The sequence below is a fragment of the Crocodylus porosus genome, unplaced genomic scaffold (assembly GCF_001723895.1).
Source record: "Crocodylus porosus isolate Cpor-Errol unplaced genomic scaffold, CroPor_comp1, whole genome shotgun sequence".
In the NCBI taxonomy this organism is placed as follows: domain Eukaryota; kingdom Metazoa; phylum Chordata; order Crocodylia; family Crocodylidae; genus Crocodylus; species Crocodylus porosus.
Window position 1 is genome coordinate 232616040 of NW_017728886.1, and position 21670 is coordinate 232637709.

Here is a 21670-nt window from a genome sequence, read left to right on the forward strand (position 1 = left end):
CTGGGGGTGGGGGGATGGGGGTGCTGCCGCAGCATGATTGAGAGAGGGGGTCCTTTATAAATACCAAGCTAAATATCAGTTATAGGGAATACATTGATACAAGCTTTGAATCCTTAAAATAATTGGAAACCAATTAAAACCTATAGTTCATTTTGACCAGTTTAAAATGCTTCAAATGCATTAAATAAATTTAAACTAGGGAAGAACATTCAAAAGTCTACAATTTACATAAACCAGGGAGGGGCACTAGGATATTGATAAATCAGGAGTCAGGCATGTGCTGAAGTCAGGGCAGCACTTGGTGTGGAAGGGACTGGAATGAGCTTACAGCTGCTGAATTCAAACATAAATAACTTCAAAACTTATCTATCCACCTCTGTGCAAATTGGCCTGAGCCTTGCAGATGAGACCAAGAATGAAGAAAGAGGGTCAGGTAGTTTTTAAAGTTGCAAGTGCTAAGACCAGATCAGACCAATTCAGAGCAAGAGCACATTATTATTCCCCAGTGCTCTAAATCACTTTGGGTTTGAGTCAGCAGAAAAAACACAAAGGGAAATGCTTGAAGTAGCTTTTTTTGAAAAGTTCATCGCAACCCAAGCTATGTCCCAGTCCCCCAGCACCCCAGGATGCATTGGGGTTCCCACTATCCTTCTCACAGGGCAGGCAAGCTTGCTTTGGCTGTGCTGTCTGCTCCGGCTGAGCTGGGGCTAGCCCCATCCTCACCCCAGAGCTGTCACAGCTGAAGTAGCAACACTCTGCTCCCCAGCCTGTGCCTACCAGCCATGTGGGCCAGTGGAGAGGGGTGGGGGAGGTTGGGAACAGAGCCCTCAGCCCTGGTCCCAAGCCATGGTCTGTGAGGGTTGCCCCTTGTCTCAGGTCAGATGCTAGCTGACGGGAGGGGGATAGGAGTCCCCCTTCCTGGCCGGACCCCAAGCCTAGCATCTGCTCATGTGGGGGGGACCCTAGTGTCTGGGGAGTTTCCCCTGGCAGGCCCAGGACTGCCCCAAACACTGGTCTGCCTAGCTGTGGGGAGTAGTTTTTACCCCCATGGCCTCCCCCTGTGTCTGGGCCAGCGTGAGCCACTGACACACAGTGAAGAGGGTCCCATCACCTGGCACAAACCTCTGGGGATGCCTAGCATCTCTTGTCAGCTGTCGCTGGTGCTGAGCTCCAGTGGGAGGCACCAGGCAGCCCAGAGAGTTTGCACCAGGCAGTGGGTCCTGATCCTGCCCTATGTGGAGTGCTCCCTTCCCCACCACCAGGTGCCATAAGTGGATTAATGGACAGCAGGGAGACAAAAATGGTGCCAAGTTTAAAACAATGGCTTTTGCATTTGCTTCCCTATGAGCCAGGAGCAGGACCCCTCCACCAATGAGACCAGGCTGGGCTGGGCCAGGCTGGGAGTGCCGCCCTGCAGTGCAGCTGGGGTAGGAGAAGCAGGCCCAGGCCAGGCCAGGAGTGCCATGCTGCACCTCTGTGGGTAGGCAGACAGAGGCTCTGGAGGTGTCTTGGGGGGCTGTCGCCACCCCAAAATGCATCTTAGCCCTCCCAGCAATCTGCCCACCTGCAGAGACACAGTGCAGCACTTGTGGCCCAATGTGGCTCAACACTGTGCATGTCCTGGGCCACATGAGACGCAGCTGGGCAGCACATCCCTGCAGGTAAGTCTAATAGGGGCTGGGGCTGGGAGCTAGATGGAGCCAGGGGCAGCTCATAGCTGGGGGTGGGGAGATGGGGGTGCTGCCGCAGCATGATTGAGAGAGGGGGGAGGGGGAGGTCCTGTGAGGGGAAAGTGTGTCTGGGTGTGCATGTGTGTGCATCTGTCTGTCTTTGTGTTGCTGTCTGCATGTGTGCATCTGTCTGTGTGTGCGTCTGTGTGATGGGGTGTGTGTGCGCATCTGTGTGTGCATCTTTGAGTTGGTGTGTGTGCACATCTGTGTGTGGGTGCATGTATCTGTGTGTCTGTGTGTGTGCATCTGTGTTCACGGCAGGGGGAGTGTGTTTCTGTCTGTGTGTCCATTTGCAGAGAGTGAGTGAGAGTAGAGCACGTGCCTGTCTGTGAGTGCCCATGTCTGTGCGCATCTCCAGCTGTAGCGGAGGAGGGAGGGGCAGGGAGCAGGGAGAAGAGGCAGGCATGTGCTCCCCCACCCCCAGTCTGGTGGGGTCCTGTCAGCACCAGAAGGGGAAGGGGCCCTTCCCCCCACTCCCCCCTCCCCATCCAGCTCCCATGGGGGGAAGGGCCTCCAATTCTGTGTTTGCCCAGGGCCTCAATACACCTTAATCTGCCCCTGCCAGGTGCAAGCCCCCCAGGAACCTGGCACATCCCACCAGAGCCTGGTACTAGCAACAGCCAGCAAGATGTGCCGAGCAGCCCGGAGCACTCCACAGAAGGCAGGATCGAGCCCTGCTGCCCAGCGCATCTTGCCAGGTGCTGCTGGTGCCAGGCTCCAGTGGGACATGCCAGGCAGACCAGGGGTCTTGCACCAAGTGGCAAGGACAGGAGCGCTCCACAGAAGGCAGGATCAGGCCCCACCACCCAGCACAAGCCCCTGAGGCTGCCTGACACATCCCACCAGAGCGCAGTGGCAACTGGCAAGATACAGAGGGCAGCCCAAGGGGCTTGTGTTGGGTTGCAGGGCATGATCCTTCTTTCTATGGAGCCAGCCCAACTAGGGAGGGAGGGGGAAAACCCCCTGGGACCAGCCCCTGCAGCTAGGAAGACCCCACCTCAGGGGGCTAAGACTGTGGTGGGAGGCTTCATTCCCCCTCGCCCCTGCATGTCAGTGATTCACACCAGCCCAACCACAGAAGGGGAACCCCTCCCCCCACAGCTGGGCAGACCAGGGCTCAGGGGATCCCCAGTGTGGGGCTCTCCCCATGTGAGAAAATGCCAGGCTATGGGGCCAGTCCCAGGCAGGGGGACTCCTTTCCCCCTTTCCCCTGTGTCAGTGACTCACGCCAGTCAAGCCCCATGGGAGGAATTACCCTCATCACCCACCTCTCTTTCCCCCTCCCTGCCCCCCTCTCCCCACCCCCCCGCAACTTCTGCAGCTGGGCAGACCGGGGTGGGAGGATCCCAGGCCAGCCTGTGGAGTGGGGCTTCCCCTGTGGCCAGATGCCTGGTTTGCAGGACCAGTACTATAAGGGGAACTCCTTCTCTTGTGGGGGCAAGCTGGGAGGTATGCTCTAGTACCCTTTGTCTTCTGGCCCGGGTCAGGCCTCTGCTTGCCTTTCCCAACTGAAAACGAAAGTCAGTTCAGTCGGTTATTAGTTCAACCTATGCAGTTTCAATAAACCTGTAAAGATTGAATTGATTCTGCCTTGGGCTTTTTGACTCTCTGTGTTTAGCCCATAAGTTTAAAATTCTTGAAATTATTCGCTACAAATTTGACTTCAACTCACATCTCGATGACAAACCAGGCCGAAATTCCCATTGGTGCTAAGGCAGAGTCACTATATCCCCGTGACTAGGACGCCAGTTCCAGAGAGTCAAGTGATTACCTTAGATTTTTCATTTTCTTTTGCAAAGGTAAGTGTTTAGTCCCTCTGGTTATGAAGACAAAGCTTGAAAACATAAATAATGTTACCAGTTCAGTGATGTGTGATTAAACCAGCAGACAGCCCAAAACAAAACGTCTCTGAGGAATGAACTACTATTTTGAACTGGTTCAATGTGAGCTGGTTCAAGGTTAGGTGTGGACACCAGGGGCTCTTGCACACTTGATGGTGTCATGATGTACTCGTGACAGAAATTTCCCTTTGTGTGGCTTAATGGCATCACACATTACACGTACTTGAGTTTTGGGGGGTTTAAATGACTTTGCATCCTTGCAAACTAAACTATATCCCAATGTAGTTTAATTTTTAATGTTGCAACTTGGAACATTGCAGCTACTACTCAGCTCGCCCCCCAGCAATGGGAGAGGTGGGCAGGCTCTGCCAGAATTAAAGGACTGGGCCCCTCTCACCGCTTCAGCCTTCAGCAGATTCCTGTGATGGGCAGGATGCCTGGGGCCACCTGGGAATGGGCTGGCTTGCCTCTGGGGCAGTGCAGGGAGGTGGCAAGAGGGCAGCTGAGTCTGCTGGCGGCCAGAGAAGGCTGCAGGGACAGTGCACGGTGCAGTGGAAGACCAGGTGGGCTGCCCAATCCCACCTGGGCTTCCAGTACCCTATGCACCATCCCCACTGCCTTCTCCAGCCACCAGCTCACCCGGCCACCCTCCTGCTGCTGCACTCCCCCGCACCCCTTCCTGCCCCAGGATGAAGCCAACCCATTCTCAAGCAGCTCCAGATGTCCTGTCGGCTGCAGGGGTTTGCTGAAGGCAGAAATGGCGGGGGGCCTGATCCATTTTTCTGCAAAGCCTTCCAGCCTCTCCTGTGGCCAGGAAGCAAGCTGACAGATTAATGGCATAGATTAATGGCCCTCTGGCAGGAGAGGCAGGCAGGCTCTGCCAAAAAAACAAAAAAAAGGATCGAGCCCTCACTGCTTCTGATTTCAGTGGGCACCTGTGGCTGCCAGGTCAATAACATAGATACAGTGACAGAAAAATAAAACTATTTCAATAAAAAACTCATCATTTCAATGTAGGGGGCATAGAATGCAATCCTAAGGACTAAAACCCTGTAGTGTGTACAGGTGCCCCAAGCATTCTTGGCAATCTTTTCGTCTCACATAGAGTTTTGCATCTCAAAAATCACATAACAAACAACCCAAAGTCATTCAAACACTGGTGCTGCTGGTGAAATAATGCCCCTATATGATGAATGCCATTCACAAGTATACTTGATGTAAACTGATTCACTTAGCATAATGCATATCTAACTTGCGTGCAGTAAAATAACATAATTATGAGTTTTGTTTAAAAACAGATCAATGTTTTCAGTGTGACCTACAGTATTTGGCTGCAAAATTCACAGAAATACTGATAACACTAACTTCTGTATAGCCCTTTGAAAAATTATCTTCCCAGGGTTCATTAAAAATATTTCTCATGTATTGTAGTCTGTGTGAAAGCTGAACAGTTTGTTTTAAATACTTAAAACAGTATGGCAAGAAGTCAGGACAGTGTCCAGAAAAAGAAATACTAATTGAAATGAAGTGAGGTCATTGGGTTTCTTTATCCCATTTCTGTTTTATTTTCAGGACCGGATTACTGTGCTTCAGAAAACCATGGCTGTCAACAGGAGTGTGTTAATTTAGATGATTCTTATTTTTGTCAATGCCGACAAGGATTTACTCTTAATCCAGATAAGCGAACTTGCAAAAGTAAGTTGACCTAAGCACATCAGGGCATCTGCTTTAACTTTGCACACAAGTAGAAGGCTTTTTGGAAAAATCATAGTCTCTTCCATTGTAAAGACTGAAACACTTTTCCCTTTATGCCTGATTTTTAACTTATCTCTCCCCAGCCTCCTTCCCCACAACTTTGCCATAATTATACTGCTCTGTCTGATATTTCACAGGCCATTAGATTTTTTTTTTCCCCTGGAAAGTTCAAAGTAAATATGAAGAGTAATGAAGGATATTGATACTCATTACTTCTTTAAATGTTCCTAAGTTTTTAGTTTGTCATAACACAAATGGATTTCTGCAGATGCTTCATATTTTCTTTGTTATTTTAGTTTAGCCAAGGAGAGATAGATGCCTTTGACTAGTTCTGGGAATGGCAATATTATTTAGGTTCTTAAAAGTAGCTTTAGTGTTCCTTAAGTGTTCTTAAACATGTCCCCTAAATCACCATACCACTTTCTTAAACACTTAGAAATTAGCCTCAGCTGTATCAAGCTTCTTAACCAGGGCATGTGTATACGCTGCTTTCCTCAGGGCTCCTGCATAGAGCAGTTCCTCCAGCCTGGGGCCTCCAAAACAGAGGCATCTTGTGACATTCTTAAGACTTGAGCAAAACTTGCAATCACACAAGGAATTAGTTTTGCTAGATGCATGAACCTAGTGAAGATACAGCAGCATTGTTTCAGTAATTGAAAGTTCACGTTGGTAAAGCTAAGAAAATAAACTCTTTTCAAATATGATTTTTTTTTTTTGTCATCCTAAAAATTTCTGTTTTGGTTTGTGTTTTCTGCACTAAGGAAATATACCTGTGTCATACTGTCATTTAATATACCTGTGTCATTTTGAATAGTAGTCTACATTACCACTGTTAATTAATTTTTAAATAGCATTGTGAATATATTTGGTACTTTTAGGTTTAGAATGCCTTGAGCAGGGAAGGAGCAAAGGACTGAATACTGAAAACATTTCCGAGCATAATACCTAGTGTGAGGAAAACAAGTGAGAACAAAAAGCATAATCCAAATTTCCTTAAAATCAGTGGGAGCCTTTCCATAGACTTTGGATCAGACCAGGAGCTTATGGGTCAGGCTCTGATTCCAAAAGTTTTTGCCCTTCCCCCAACCCTTGCAAGCCTCCTGCCACTGCTGCCACACAGGCAGCAAGTCCAATAGGCTCTTCATGCTGTGCTGCCCTACCCCAAAGACCTGGCTGCCACAGCATCAAGAGTGCTGGGGTAGTGGAGGCCCACAGGTCATACATTAACCCCTGCAGGCTGGATACAGCCCTGCGCTACTGGATCTAGTGCCTTTTGAGCAGCATGGGCTTTTCTAAGCCATTTTGTTTCAGAAACCAATAAGCTTAGTTTGTGTCCTTTAACCTTTGTCTCCATAGGAGTAGACTTCTGTGCTCTGGATACACACAGCTGTGAACATGAATGTGTTAACACTGAAGACTCATTTGTGTGTAGATGTCATCCTGGATACACCCTAAACCATGATGGCAAAACGTGCAGAAGTGAGTGTTTCTCACAGACTGCTGCAGTTAGTTACTGCAGTGGGCTGAATTTTTAAAAGAATAAGAGTACTCTCCAGAGGCCTTTTTGAGATTTCTTTGTGCTATATAAATAACTGTAACTGTAACTGAAAAGAGCCAGTTGTAGTGAAGTAATGCTGGTTAGATGCCTACATATGTCCACCCAATGGAGAACTAATGTATTAACTTATAAAATCCTAATAGCAGGAATGATTTAATCAACCATCATGTCTGATATAATGGAAATGTTTAATGTTAAAAATGCATAACTATTATAAGCTGACATTCAGACAGCAGTACACCAAATAATAACATTTGTTCACAGAGACTTTTTCCCTTCTCAAAGGCTGGTTTGTTTTCTTTGAGGGAGACTTTCCATTAAAAATACGTTTCATGTTTATAGTAATCATAAAACAAGGGATCAATGTTATTCCAAAAATCTTGCCAAGGCTGTTGATTTGGTTCCTTAGTTATCAACGGATACATTTTTCCCCAGAAGCATTTTGCAAAGTTAAAGTGATACTTAAAAATACAGAATTACATTTTTCTGATGAACCAGATCAGAAAGTAATTTTTTCTTTTACCATAATTACTGGCATACTACACACACCCTTCCCCCCAAAATCAGCCCTCCAAAATGGCTGCCACTTGTCACTGGCCCCAGCAAGGAGAAGGAATGGAGTCCATATTAACCTTCTCAGAGCCATAGCTGTGGGCTGAGTACTATAGTTTCAGCCTTAAAGGAGCAGTGGGCAAGTGGGCTACTACATGTAGTCTGTAGTACTTTGATGAAGCTTGTGGTATGGAAACTTTGTTATTTTCAGTAAAAAAAAATAACAAACTTGCTATTGCCCCTTCTGGAAATGTAGTTTCTGGAAGAACTCATTCCATGTTACACTGTCAGCCATGACTGGAAAAATATTTTTCTACATTTTGGCTGCATCTACATGAGATGCTGACTGTGCAGTAGCTCATTACTACTGCACGGTAGCATCACATGGCACGAAGCATGACATGATGCTACTGCTCAGTAACTCTGGTTAATACTCAGTCTTTTAGTACTTGTGTATGCAAGTAATAAAAGATTGACTGCACAGTAACAACTACGTATTCAGTGTCTCAAGTAGACACAGCCTCTGCCTTGCAAAACCAAGGTGTATGTCTTTTTGAGAGGCATGTCATTTTAAATATGGTATATTCAAAAGAAATGATAAAATGGTATACTCAAAAGAAAGTATTGGTGGACTCTGCAAGGTTCTTGGTTGTAGCCGTGTTGGTCTAAGGATGTAGGCAGGCAAGGTTCTTTGGGTAGATGTGATATCTTTTATTAGACCAACTAAATAGTTGAAAAAAGTTCTTTGCAAGCTTCCAACACAAACACCCTTCCATTTTAGATGGATTCTGCACCATACAAAAAATGTATATATTGTATTATAAATAAATTAACCTGTTTTGATTTTTTCAGATAAGAGTTCAATACTTTACAAAATAGGTTATTGCAGGCTCCCACAAATCCAGGTTCTTTCATCAATAGTCACTTTTGAAAATCTGGGCCTTTTCTTTTTTCATTAAAGTTTTTATTTTTACAGATCAAGCTCTTAAAACATGGCATTGACCTAAGTATCTATTTAGTTTCACAAGTATGATAAATAGCATTTATTTTTTATTTCACTGCTACCTAAAATAACATATAAAAAGGTATAGCATTAGAAAATAGAGTATTTAAATATTAAAAATGAGAATAATTATATATGTTACATTGGGCATCTCTTCTGTAAAAGAGATTGGAATGCAGAGGATTTAATTAGACAAACAGGATGGCAGTTTGTGTGATTTAGTTTTTTTCACATTCCTCTTATATAACTGCTCCAGAACACAACTCTATTTATGATGATGTAAACCCATGGAAAAAAGGAAACTGTGCCATCTGGAGCTTACTATAACTCATAAAAACTTCAGTCTCAGCCTCATTTGTTCAAGTCAACAATATTTATAACTATGTATGATGTTAAGGCTGGACCAGTTCTGGCAAGCTTGTTATGCTTTATATAAAATATATATATATCTTTAAAAAGTCTCCCTACAGAAAGGCTTTCCTAGTCTTAACAGAGCTATCAATAGAAGTATGATAATCTAGCTGACCTTGCATCTGTAAATGATTTGGGGTATGTACAGACATTTGGGGGAGTTAGTGGAAAGTTATGACTGACTGCCTGATCTAAAGTAAATCAGGATGGGGGGCAGTGGAGTCTTTGGGAGATTGCGGGGGGCAAGTGGGGTCCATGGGGGGATCAGGTGGGTTAACAGGGTCTACAAGAAGGTTAGGGGGGCAGGCAGGGTCTGTGGGAAGGATCAGGGGGCCTAGCAGAGTTCACAGGAAGGATTGGGGGGAACAGGAGGACTGGTTGGGTCTGTGGGGGGATTGAGGCTTTCAGGGGGCCTAGCAGAGTTCATGGGAGGGATTGGGGGGATCAGAGGGGCAAGCAGGTCCACATAGGAGATTGGGGGGGCAGGCATGGCCTGTGCAGGGGGAGGGATTGGGAGGACTGGGGGAGGTCAAGCAGGTCAATAGGGAGGGTAGGTGGGACCGGGAGGGTCTGGTGGGATTGGGGGAGCAAAAGGGTCTACATGGGGGCTTGGAGAGATTGGGGAGACCAGCACAATCCATGGGGGGTTGGTGGGGACTAGAAGGGTTTGTCAGGTTTGGGGGGCAAGCAGGGTCCACAGGGGGCCTGGAGGGATTGTTGGTATCCAGGAGGGTTTGCTGGGATCAGGAAAGCAAGTGGGTCCTCTGGGGGCTATTTTTAGACCCTCAGCTCCTCCCACCCTGAGACAAATAACCGCCCAGTGAACCTACCCCCCCAATCCTGCCTACCCTTCTCCCCCCACCCCAACTTACTTTGATCAGCTCCTGTACATTGTACATTCACAAATGCTTGCTGCATGAGCTATTGGCTGTTCCTTTTAATTGCCCCTTGTTAGTTAGTTTAGACTTTAAACCTAGGTTCATTTCTGTCCCTACACATGCTTTTGGTTTTATCATACCTTTCATTGGACTCATAAAAAGCAAACTGGTTATGTTAAGGATGTTACCTACACTGCTAGTTTTTAATTGTCCTGCATTTAATCTTTAACTAATAGTACCTATCTGCAGAATATTTTTAACAGAATTTATTCATAATCCTCTAATTGTTATATGTAGCCACTTGAAATTTTTAATTCATGCTTACATTTTTTTTCTGAGAAAAACATGGTCAGCAAAGGAGAGATTCTTTCTTCTGAAGGAAGAGAAGAGAAAATGGCCTTGCAGAGCTGGACAGGCTTTCCGAGTTCTCTCTTCCCAGCTGTATTAGACACAGATGCCTGGTATGATTACGGGCCAGATAAAACCATTCTGTGACTCACATTTGTAGTCTGTAAAATGGGGGTTATTAAACCTCCTTGTTAAGTGAGGCATATCATTTTAAGCCACTTTATAATTGAGGAACAAATTAACTCAGATTTCTCAGGTGGGATAATGATGCAAATACAGTGTCATTGATTTTTTTTCTTGATAATCATTTTACCAAAACTCCAGCACTAAGTTCACTGTCCTGAGTTTGGTGTTTAAACCTTCAATTTGTTTTCTTCAACTTCTAACATAAATCAATAGGAGTGGACCACTGTGCTGAGAATGACCATGGCTGTGAGCAGCTGTGCCTGAACACGGATGACTCCTACCTCTGTCAGTGTTCTGAGGGATTTATCATTAATGAAGACCTAAAAACCTGCACACGTAAGTCACTTGATAATCATTTTTTATTCAAAATTAAAGCAGGGGAAAGTGCTAAGAACACAGAAATTGTCAGACTGGTTCTCTCCTGAGATCTATCTAGCCAATGTTCAGTCTTTCGTGGTGGCCAAAGAAGATGTAAAACTCCACAGAAGTAGTGTGGACTAATCTGCTTTCACATTAGATCTCATCCTGATCAATACTCATTCAGGCTGATTTAAACTCTGAAGCATTACATTTACTATACTTTTCACAACATTTATCTTTAATTAAAACAACTCAAAATGTTTTGATATCCATACAAATGCTCCTTAAAACTTAAATACTAACTTTTTGGTGGGATGAAAATTGACCCTTTCATTTTTCACTTTCCTTTGTCCATGGGCCACCATCTGCTCTATGACAATGTGTTTGCTTCTCATCTTATAATGACTGCTACTAGTAATTTTTTAAAAAAGTGAAAATTAATAACTTATTCCACATCAAATTGTGCTTTCAGCTAAGCAGCTGAGACTGTTAATTTGACCTGGCTAAAATCCAAATATTGTTCCTCTCCTGTTAGGTAAAGTGTATTTCTTTTTAAAAGAAGAGGGATGAATCTTCAATTTGTGCTTGCCTCTTGTGTTTTTAAAATTCATTAATACTGATTTGGGTATGGGCATAAATTTTGAATGCTCATGAATAGTACATGAAGACGGAATAAAAAGCAAAAATTTAGCCGATATAAAAACAGTTTAGGGGACTTAGATGCATAAACCAATGAGCTCTGAATACCTAACTTCCTTTGGCTGGAATTTTCAAATGAACCTAAATACTATTATAAATGACTATAAAAAACATGAAAGTTCCTACTAAGTATCTTCTGTCTTCATTAAAAAAGTACAAAAGATACCACCTGCTCATTTGTAAGGCATCAGATCTTCCTTTCTCGCCATACATAAAACAGGGTATATTAGCCATCTTTACCAAAATCCAGAAAATGTACTGAGCCTTCCAAAGAATAGGTGCCATCAACCTCTATTAAATATATACAAAAACCTTCCAGAAAAGACTAGATTCCCCCTAAAATATTTGTAGTCAAGTTTGCCAGTGTGTTCTGAGGGATCAAATACATACTTCACAGGAAAATTTATTTTCAGTTCTCACACCTCATATGCTCCTTGCATTCAAGGATGGTGGGGTGGATGGAGCATCCCACAAGAGCACGGGGGTGGGGCCTGCATACTCAGCAGCAAACCCGGAAGTGGACTGGAAGTACATCTGATCCACTTCCAGGTTCACCGGGGAGTGCACAGGTCCCCCCCCCCCGCACCTCTCCAGCTCGGCGATTGCCCACGGAGTAACCTCAGATGCCTCCCCCATACCCAGGAGGCACCAGTCACTAAGCCCAGGGAGGGGCACAGCATCATATCTTCAGATTTGGATTCAGAAGAATCAAATCAGGGACAGTGATTCAAATCAACAAACAGAATCACTGTCCCTGATTTGGGCCAAATCCGAATCTGGATCGAATTCAGCCCATTTCGCACACCCATAGTAAGCATCTGCATCTACACGTGGAGATCCTTATGCACAGTAATTTACTCTACTCAGCAGTTAATTTGCTACCTCCAAGTGCAAGTAGCAAATTAACTGTTGCGTATTACTGTGCAGTAAGGTACATGGAGATGGCTGACTGGGAGGAAATTTGCTCCTAGTCAGCCAGGTGGCAGGGGTCAAGAGTTTGCTCCCTGCCTCCAGGAGCTGCCAGCTGCCAGAGTGGACTCCACCACTGGAGCCTGGGTGGGGACAATGTCCCCCTGCTCCAGCAGCATGGAGCTCCCAGACCCCAATCCATGATCACACAACGGGGGCAGTGAGCAATGTCTCAGCCCCCATTCCATAATTGCAGAGCTGGAGCAGGGAGTTCTTTGCAAGGGGAGGGTTCCCCACCCAACCTGGAGGTGGCTGGGACCTGCCCCTGACTGGGACAGCTCCTGGCCAGCTCTGGGCTGCACAGGGAAGTCTGCACATGCAGCCTGGAGGTGGCTGTGGACTGTCCCATTTCAGGCAGTCCCCATCCAATTTTGAGTTAAATGTGCAGACTTCCCTGGACAGCCCAGGGCTGGCCAGGAACTGTCCCACTCAGGGGCAGGTCCCAGCCCTACAGATTTTTCACAGCCCAATCAGGCAATCAGAGGCAGGGGGCTTGGAAAGAGCTGTAAGGGAGGGACAGGTTCCAGCCCCCTGTCCCAATCTGCTGGTAGGGAAGTTATCAATGAGCCCCTAGCTGGGTGGGGATTCCCTCCCAAAGCCCTCCCTGGCTGCTGCAGGGGGCCAGTGCAGGGCCAGAGGAAGTTAGAGCAGACTGCTGCCAGGAGCAGCAAATCTGCTCCCAAATGGGCACACATGTAGGCCCAGGGTGGGTTTACTCCAGAGTAAACCCATCCAGCAGCATATGCACATGTAGACATGCCTACTGTTATCTAAAGTGCTGTTCCAGAAATCTTACTGAGTGCAATTGACCTGAGTGTTGATGACTATCTCAGCCAATGTGTTCTGGCAGTGGGTGGGGACAAGAGAGTTTGTTCCCTTCACAGACCAGTAGCCCATGCGCTTGGGCAGGGTTGGGAGCTTAATCAGGATACTGAAAAGTAGTCACCAGTGAGGTTTTCAGCTCATTTGACTTTGTAAAGGTGTTACTTTCTACCTGAAAGTAGGCTCTGTTGTGTTGCAAAAACCCACTTGAGGGGGGTTTTTTTCCCTTGTGAGGATTGATATTTGCAGTGCTTATTTGCTGAGTTCCTAAAAAGGATTACCTAATTAGTTCATTCAGACTGGATCCACTTTTAGTTCAGACTACAGACATCAACGAGCATATAGTGACAACTGTAGTCCAGATTAAACCTAGAAAATGTGACATCTATAAATGGCCTTAGAGACTGTTTTCAGGCTGCAGTTCCACAATCCCTTTGAGAGGAGATGGCTCTAGCCTCAGTTACCCAGACAGTCATGTGTCTAATTCCGTTCTCTCTCCTGCTGGTAGGGGTGAAGAGGATTCTGGGCCTATGCTGTTCTCTCTACTGTTAGAGTTGAGGTTTTTGATGGGTGAACAGATTATTATAGCTAAGCAGCCACTGGAATATTTCACCCTTTACTTTCATCAGCTTCTATCCTTCTTGCTCATGTGGACACTTATATAGAACAGTGGGCTCCTGTCCTTAAAACCACGTGTGTATGTAAGTGTTCTGTTGCTTTACTGCTTACCCAAGAGAAACATGTCCTCAGGACAGAGTCACTAATCCATTTAGCATAGGAGCCCCAGTGCATCAGAAATTAGACTTGGTTTAGCAACTTTTTCATTTCTTTATGCAACTAATGAGCATTAAGAATCATCGCAGTGTAATTGCATTTGTGAGCCAAACTGCCATTGGAAAAAAATATGCAGAAGGGGCCAAGAAGGAAAGAAAGCTGAATGAATGTCATCTTGTTGACTTTTCCTGGAACTGTCCTTTCTGGTGAGAGAGTTCTGGCAGATTTTGCAGACTTTGAAAGCCACATTACCTCTCAAGCCTCTAAATTTACTGCTTTCCTTTCCTTTGGGCATAGTTTCAGCAGGAATCAGACTACCTCTGCGGAGTTACAGTCACAGAGAGGATCCAGGAGAAATTCAAGAAAAGCAGAAAACAGCTTTATCTTCACCCTCTCCTGCCTCCCTACTGTCCATAAAACTCTATCCATCCTTGCAGGTCTCAAGATGAGGGTCAAATAATTTTGCACAACAAAACTTATGTCTCTTAGGTGGAAGAGGAATAGAAGGATGATGCAGCCCAGTGTTTCTAACTGGGCCAGTTGTTACAGAGAAACAGCCGTGTTCTGATTTTAAAAGCTTATCAACTTGCCAATGGAAAGTCCTGTTTCCTTGGTAGTAGAAAAGATATTTTTTTAATCTGACTTATTTTTCTCCAGTCAGTAGTTGGATGCCCATCAGGAACTTTGAAGCTGTACAGTGATTTCTGGATCCTTTTGACACTGATTTAGGTCCTCCCTTAATATTTCCTCCTCTTGCCAGCTTATTCACTCTGCACATCATGTTGGGAACAGAATTTGTGCCGCTTCTGAGCTTCAGCTGAGTTGTTAAAATCTCATCATAGACAATTCTCTTAGATTGTCATAAAAGGTTTTTGTCACTTTTCGATAGCATAAATGAGCAGTTGAACAGAGGACTTACCACTTTGCATACTCTACTTCTAGTGTAAAAACATCTGAGAGTCCAGCAACTGGTGCCATACACACAGGCAGGAGTATCCTAAGACAACTGTATCATCTTTATGATAAACTGGTTTCTGCTCTGACATCTAATTACAGTACGCAAGCAGGACCCTGCATGCAATGACATAAAACAGAGCTGAGTTGAGCACTGCATATGGAACTCTCAAGGCATAATTCTCTGTCATTAAAGAAAATAAAATCCTTATGAAGTCAAGTGGCCAAGTGTAACTGAATTAAAGCCACCTTTATCAGTTATTGTTCTAGCTGAAAGTAAACAGGGGCTGACCCAAAGTCCACTGAAATCAACAAGAGCCTTTCCACTGGCTTCTATAGTTACAGGACCAGGCAAACAGTTAGTTCTGGGATTCACCATGTATATGCTTTAACATCAAATAAATGTGCACCAACATCAGTAAAAGATGAATGATTATGAGCTTTGTTCCTGGATAGTGCATGAAATCATAGTAAAGTAGTTTTTATGTTTTTTGAACAAGCACTGAAATGACTGCACTCTGGTTTGCAAGCTATTTTCTTAGTAGACAGGTATTTTTCATAGATTTCATAGATTGTTTGGGGTTGGAAGGGACCTTGCAGATCATCGGGTCCAGCTCCCCTGCCCTAGGCAGGAAGACAACTGGGGTTAGGTGAACCTGGTGAGGTGACTGTCTAGTCTCCTCTTGGAAACCTCCAGGGTAGGTGAATCCACCACCTCTGGAGGGAGTTTATTTCACACTCTGGACACCCTGACTCTGAAGGAGTTTTTCCTGGTATTAAGCCTGAAGCAGCCTTCCAGGAGTTTATATCCATTGGTCCTGGTCTTCCCCGGGGATGCCCTAGTGAACAGTTATTCACTGAGCTCCTGATGCACTCCTCTGATATAGCAGTAAGCCACTACCAATTCCCCTCTCAACCTTCTCTTCTTTAGGCTAAAGAGGCCATGGTCCCTGAACCTTTCCTCGTATGGTTTGCCTTGCAAGTCCCTGATCATACTGGTGGCTCTTTTTTGGACCTTTTCAAGTTTTTCCATGTCCTTATTGAAGTGCAGTGCCCAGAACTGGGTGCAGTACTCCAACTGCAGTCTCACCAGTGCTGAGTACAGGTCTGCCTGTATCAGCAACCTATCTTCTGACATGTCCGCACTGCTCCTTAACTTGGTGTCATCCTCAAACTTGGCCAGCGAGCTTTTCACTCCCCCATCCAAATCATTGATAAAGATGTTGAAAAGCACCGGTACAAGCATGGACCCCTGAGGGACACCACTAGCCACTTTGCACCAGGATGACACAGATCCACTCATGAGAACCCTCTGGGTCCTACCCTGTAGCCAGTTTCCCATCCACTGAACCGTCAAGCAGCTGAACCCACAATCGTCCAGTTTTCCCATAAGAATATCGTGGGAAACTGGATCAAAAGCCTTTTGGAAGTCTAGGTATATAACGTCGACCATGTCTCCTGTGTTCAGGTGGCAAGAGACCTGGTCATAAAAGAAGATGAGATTGGTAAGGCAAGACCTATCCGCAACAAAGCCATGCTGGCTGTCGTTTAGAATCTTACCTTCCACAAGCAGATCACACAAAAATTCTTCAATGAGCTTTTCCAGGATTTTCCCTGGGATGGAGGTTAGGTGGATTGGCCTATAATTGCCCAGGTCCTCCTCCTTCCCTTTTCTTGAAGATGGGCACTATGTTGCCCTCTTCCAATCCTTAGAGATCTCGCCTGTGCACCACGAATTCTGAAGGAGCTTTGCCAGGGGTTCCGCGATGACCTTAACCAGCTCCTTCAGCACTCTCAGAGGGAGTCCATCCAGTCCTGCTGAATTATAAATGTCTAGCTTTTCTAATTGGTATTGCACCCACTCAGCATCCACAATGGGGAGGCTGTCAGTCCTGGCATGTCCCCTGTGAGCCTTATCTCGCTTGACTTTCCCCTTGGTCTGGTGAAATACTGAAGTGAAGTGAATATTCAGGAGTTATTTTTTTTCTGAATGCCGGTTACAAGCTGTCCCGAGGTGTTAAGCATGGGTCTCACACTTCCATTTGTTTTCCTTCTACTGCCTACATACCTAAAGAAGGACTTCGTATTGTCTTTGACTACTGTAGCTAACCTAAACTTTGTCACCGCCTTGGCTTTCATGATTATTTCCCTACAAGTGCTGGCCACTGTTGTATAGTCCTCTTTGAGGACCATCCCTAGCTTCCACTGTGTGTACATCTTTTTATTTTTTAAGAGGACTGCAGTGCCCCTATTTAGCCAGGAGGGCTTGCCAGCCCTTCTGCTGACTTTCCTCTTTCCAGAAACAGTTTTCTTTTGTGCTTTGAGGATCGTATCCTTGAGCATTGACCACTCTTCATGCTCCCCATTTGCCTTGCCTTCCTGTTCCTGCATTACCTCCCCTACTAATGCTCTGAACCTGTCGAAGTCAGCATTTTTGAAGTCCAGGACTTCAATTCTGATGGCTGATTTGTTGACCTTGTGGCAGACAGTGAATCTGATAATTTCATGGTCGCTGTCTCCCAGGCTACCCTGAATGTTCAAGCCACACACTAGATCTCCCTTGACCAAGACCAAGTTTAGGAGAGCGTTACCTCTGGTTGGCCCTTGCACTTCCTGGGCCAGGAAGAGCTCCTTGATCACAGTCAGGGAACTGTGTGAATGATCTGACTTAGCCAAGTGTTCCTCCCAATCTATGTCCGGGTAATTGAAGTCACCCATGACAACAAAGTCCCTTGCATGCACAGCCTCTGTCAGTTCTTGAGAGAACTCCAGCTCCAGCTCCTCCCCTTGGTTTGGTGGCCTGTAGTAATTCCTCAATTTCCTCAATATTGTTTATGGAACCACAGCAAATCATACCTAAAGACTTTGTTTGCAATATCTTAAAGGTATATTTTAGGATGGAGAAATTAATTATTGTTCAAGCCATGCAAGGTATGTGTTTTTTCATATGACCTGCAACAGTGTTAGAAATGAGTAGTTACTAATGCATAAACCTTTAACTTCTTCCTTTTTTCTACAATTTCAATCATGATCATGAAGGAGTGGACTACTGTGCATTGAGTGACCATGGTTGTGAACATATCTGTGTGAATGGTGAAAAATCCTATACTTGTCAGTGTTTTGAGGGATACAGATTACGAAATGATGGGAAAACTTGTAAACGTAAGTTATCAGACCAATAAGCCTGATGCTATATTGCTTGTTATATGATTTCTGTATAGTATCATCATATATGCAGCATAAATCAGTAGCTCTGAAATTGGACTATTAGTGATGCAAAATTTCTTTAGTACAGAGTTGCTTTTTTGCAACAGGCAAGCAATTTCTTTTTCTGAAATCAGGTTAAAAAGTTGAACTGTTTCCAAGGCTCATCTCCTTACATAGCAACCAAGGAGCTTTCAGTATTATTAATGATGTTTCATTTATTTGCCCAAAATACGTAATGGAGAATGATAAAAAGGGTTTGAATAATTTAGGCAAAGTGGTGTGGGGTGGTGGGTGGTAGCACTCTGTCCCCACCTACCCGCATGTACCCCTTGGCCTTCCCAAGTTACCCCTGTGGGTATGTGTACCCCCAGTTGACAACCCCTGAGTTGGAGCATGAGCAAAGTGAACATTTACCTCCCAGGAGGCTGCTAGAGTGGCCACTTTCCCTAGCCCAGCACCCCTCCAGCTCCCCTGCCAGCTGATGACTGTCAGCAGTAGCTGTGTGGGGGACAGATTCCAAACCCCTTCCTCCACAGCACCCCCCGCCAGCCAGGCAGTGGCCAGAGCTGCAGGAAAAGGGGTCTGGGGCCAGTGCTGCTGCAGGGACACAGACCCCAGGCCCCTTTTCCTACAGCCTCCCTGGCCAGGCAGCAGTGCACCATAGGGCTGGGGCTGCTGCAGAGACACAGAGCCCAGAGCCCTTTCCTCCACAGACCCCCTGGGCTGACTGGGAGGACTGCCCAGCCAAGGGGGTGAGGTCTGGGGTCTCTCTCCCTGCAGAAGCCCTGGCCATGCAACGGCCCCAGCCACACAGTGCACCACTGCCTGCCTAAGGCCAGAGTGCAGCCTTGCACAGCACTGCCTGGGGTGACAGCGATCGTGTTCTAGGTTAACCCTTTATGGGATCTGGCACAGACATTTAATAAAGCACTCTAACAACACAAGTTTTAGTCTAAAACTCATCCATCAAGGGTTAACTTAGAGGATAATCCACCGTTTTCAAAACACTCTGAGAGACACGGACGTCTGTTCAGTTACAGCTTCAGAGTGCTTTTCTGCATGGTTAAAGCAAAATAGGTATAACATCTTTACCTAGCCTAGAATTTTACATTTTTCCCCCTTAATAAAATGGTTGTGAATAAAAAGGTGTCTGTTATGAAGGATGAAAAAGTCAGTGATGGCTGGGAACACATTGCTTGAGGGATTCCACTAATTCAAGGACATACTAAACTATGCACTCTTTTATTGGAAAACTATGACCGTGTTTATTAGACATTTTAACTAGCAAATTTTCCTAACCATCTAAATTATTACCAGGTACAAATGTTTGCAAGTCGGTCAGCCATGGTTGTGAGCATACTTGTGTTAATATTGGTAATTCATATGTCTGCAAATGCCGTGAGGGATTCACCCTGACAGAGGATGGGAAAACATGCAAAAGTAAGTAACTGTTTTGTCTTATATTTGTAAGTGAGGCAGACAAAAAAAAGCAGCGGAAGAATTTCATTGCTTTTTTTACTTTATGGGATTTGCATTTATACCTCTATTTTAATTAGGAAGCAGTATTAAATATCTAAACTATTCCCAGGAAAAGACATTTGTAAATCAGTGAATCATGGCTGTGAACATGTGTGTGTTAATGCTGATAATTCATACATCTGCAAGTGCCATGATGGATTTGCACTAAGAGAAGATGGGAGAACTTGCAGAAGTAAGTATCTAAGCAGCCTGATCTTTAATAGAATATGAACTTTGTAATGTATGCATTTGTAGAAGTGTTTTAACTAGCAAACGCCTCAATTATTTTCAGATAGAGATGTTTGCAATTCAGTTGACCATGGCTGTGAACACGTTTGTGTTAGTGGTGACAATTCCTATACTTGCCAGTGCTATGATGGATTCATACTGAGGGAAAATGGAAAAACCTGTAGAAGTAAGTAGCCATATATTTGCTGGGTCTTCAGCAGGAAAAGAAGTAACTTCACAGCCCTTTCAGTCTACAATAATTATTCTTATCACTGTAATCTGTATTTCTATAAAGAGTGTTTTAGCTAGTCAACTGTATTAAATGTCATCTAAACTATCCCTAGACAAGGACATCTGCAAGTCAGTCAACCATGGCTGTGAACATGTTTGTGTTAATACTGATGATTCATACGTTTGCCAGTGCCATAAAGGATTCCAACTGAAGGGAGATGGGAAAACATGTCGAAGTAAGTAGCTTGAGCTCCACTGTAGATTGGGATCTCACAGCCCTTTAATGGACGATTATTTTTAGAGTAATAAGGGCAAAAGGGAACTCTTAACTTGCCTAATACAGGCCATAGGCCTTTCCTGAATTAATTATCTCAAGCAGGCATTTCCTTAAAAAAACAGCCAATCTTCATTTGAAAATTGCGTATGATAAAAAATCAATCAAATTTCCCTTAGTGAATTGTCCCAATGGATAATAATTCTCCATGTTATAAATTTGCCTCCTATTTTAAACGTGTCAGCTTCCACAGAATCATAGAAAATTAGGGTTGGAAGGGACCTCAGAAGGTCATTTAGTCCTTCCTACCCCCACCCCCTTATCAGCCAGCCCTCACTGCTCTGGCTAGAGAGCCAGGGTTGGAGCCAGCCCTGCTCTGCTGGAGCAGATATCCCAGCCCAGCCCAGAGCTACAAGGTATGGTGGGATGCTGGGGGACTGTGATTTAATTTAAACCAGGGACAGAAGTTACATAAGCCGGTTTGACCTCAATGAATTAAGTCTGTCTGATAGTACATTCAACCAGGTTTATCATAAACCAATTTCTGCCATTTTGAAACTGGTTTATGTACATTTAACTTCTGTTTTGTTACAGGTTTAAACTAGTTTCTGATCACTTAAGCCAGTTTGTGTGTAAATTCTGTCCTAGTCCAAGAAGTTTGCTTTCTAAATGAAGGCAATCCAAATGATGCATTTCCCTCTTTTTTACCTATAGGAGATAAACTAATGTCCCACGTAAATAACCATCTAACATCACTCAAAAATCTACAGACTGACTTCCAGATATTCTGCTTCCTGTCTCCCTTTACTTGTATAATTAGCCCTGTAAGTTTATAAAAATATTCCATTAGGAAACTGCATTAAACATTATGTAAACCATTCCCAGGTAAAGACATCTGCAAATCAGTCAACCATGGCTGTGAGCATGTTTGTGTTGATAATGATGATTCGTATACTTGCCACTGCCATGAGGGATTCATACTGAGACAGGATGGAAAAACATGTAGAAGTGAGTAACTTGCCATTTATTGGGGATTATCCTTGTTCTAGTAATCTGGGCATCTCAAGAAAAAGTTTAACTATCAAATTCTCTTAACAATTCTCAGATAAAGACCTCTGCAAATCAATCAACCATGGCTGTGAACATGTGTGTGTTAACAGTAACAACTCATACATCTGCAAGTGCCATGAGGGATTCGTGCTGAGACAGGATGGAAAAACATGTAGAAGTGAGTAGCTTGCCATTTGTTGGGGGTTATCCTTGTTCTAGTAATCTGGGCATCTCAAGAAAAAGTTTAACTATCAAATTCTCTTAACAATTCTCAGATAAAGACCTCTGCAACTCAGTCAACCATGGCTGTGAACATGTGTGT

General features: G+C 44.7%; 1 protein-coding gene across 9 annotated transcripts in view; it reads left to right on the top strand.

The window, feature by feature from the left end:
• The window catches only part of MATN2 (matrilin 2), an 87106-nt gene that overhangs the window by 48706 nt on the left and 16730 nt on the right, over window positions 1–21670 (top strand). For 4 of the 9 annotated variants that reach the window (XM_019550961.1, XM_019550970.1, XM_019550978.1 and 1 more), the window contains exons 6-16: window positions 5144–5266; window positions 6683–6805; window positions 10476–10598; window positions 17880–18002; window positions 19365–19487; window positions 19636–19758; window positions 19858–19980; window positions 20138–20260; window positions 21184–21306; window positions 21404–21526; window positions 21624–21669. In XM_019550961.1, coding sequence (XP_019406506.1) covers window positions 5144–5266; window positions 6683–6805; window positions 10476–10598; window positions 17880–18002; window positions 19365–19487; window positions 19636–19758; window positions 19858–19980; window positions 20138–20260; window positions 21184–21306; window positions 21404–21526; window positions 21624–21669 — 1276 coding nt within the window. The remainder of the gene's footprint in view (window positions 1–5143; window positions 5267–6682; window positions 6806–10475; window positions 10599–17879; window positions 18003–19364; window positions 19488–19635; window positions 19759–19857; window positions 19981–20137; window positions 20261–21183; window positions 21307–21403; window positions 21527–21623; window position 21670) is intronic. The other 5 variants (XM_019550985.1, XM_019550990.1, XM_019550997.1 and 2 more) reach the window with 3 other exon arrangements.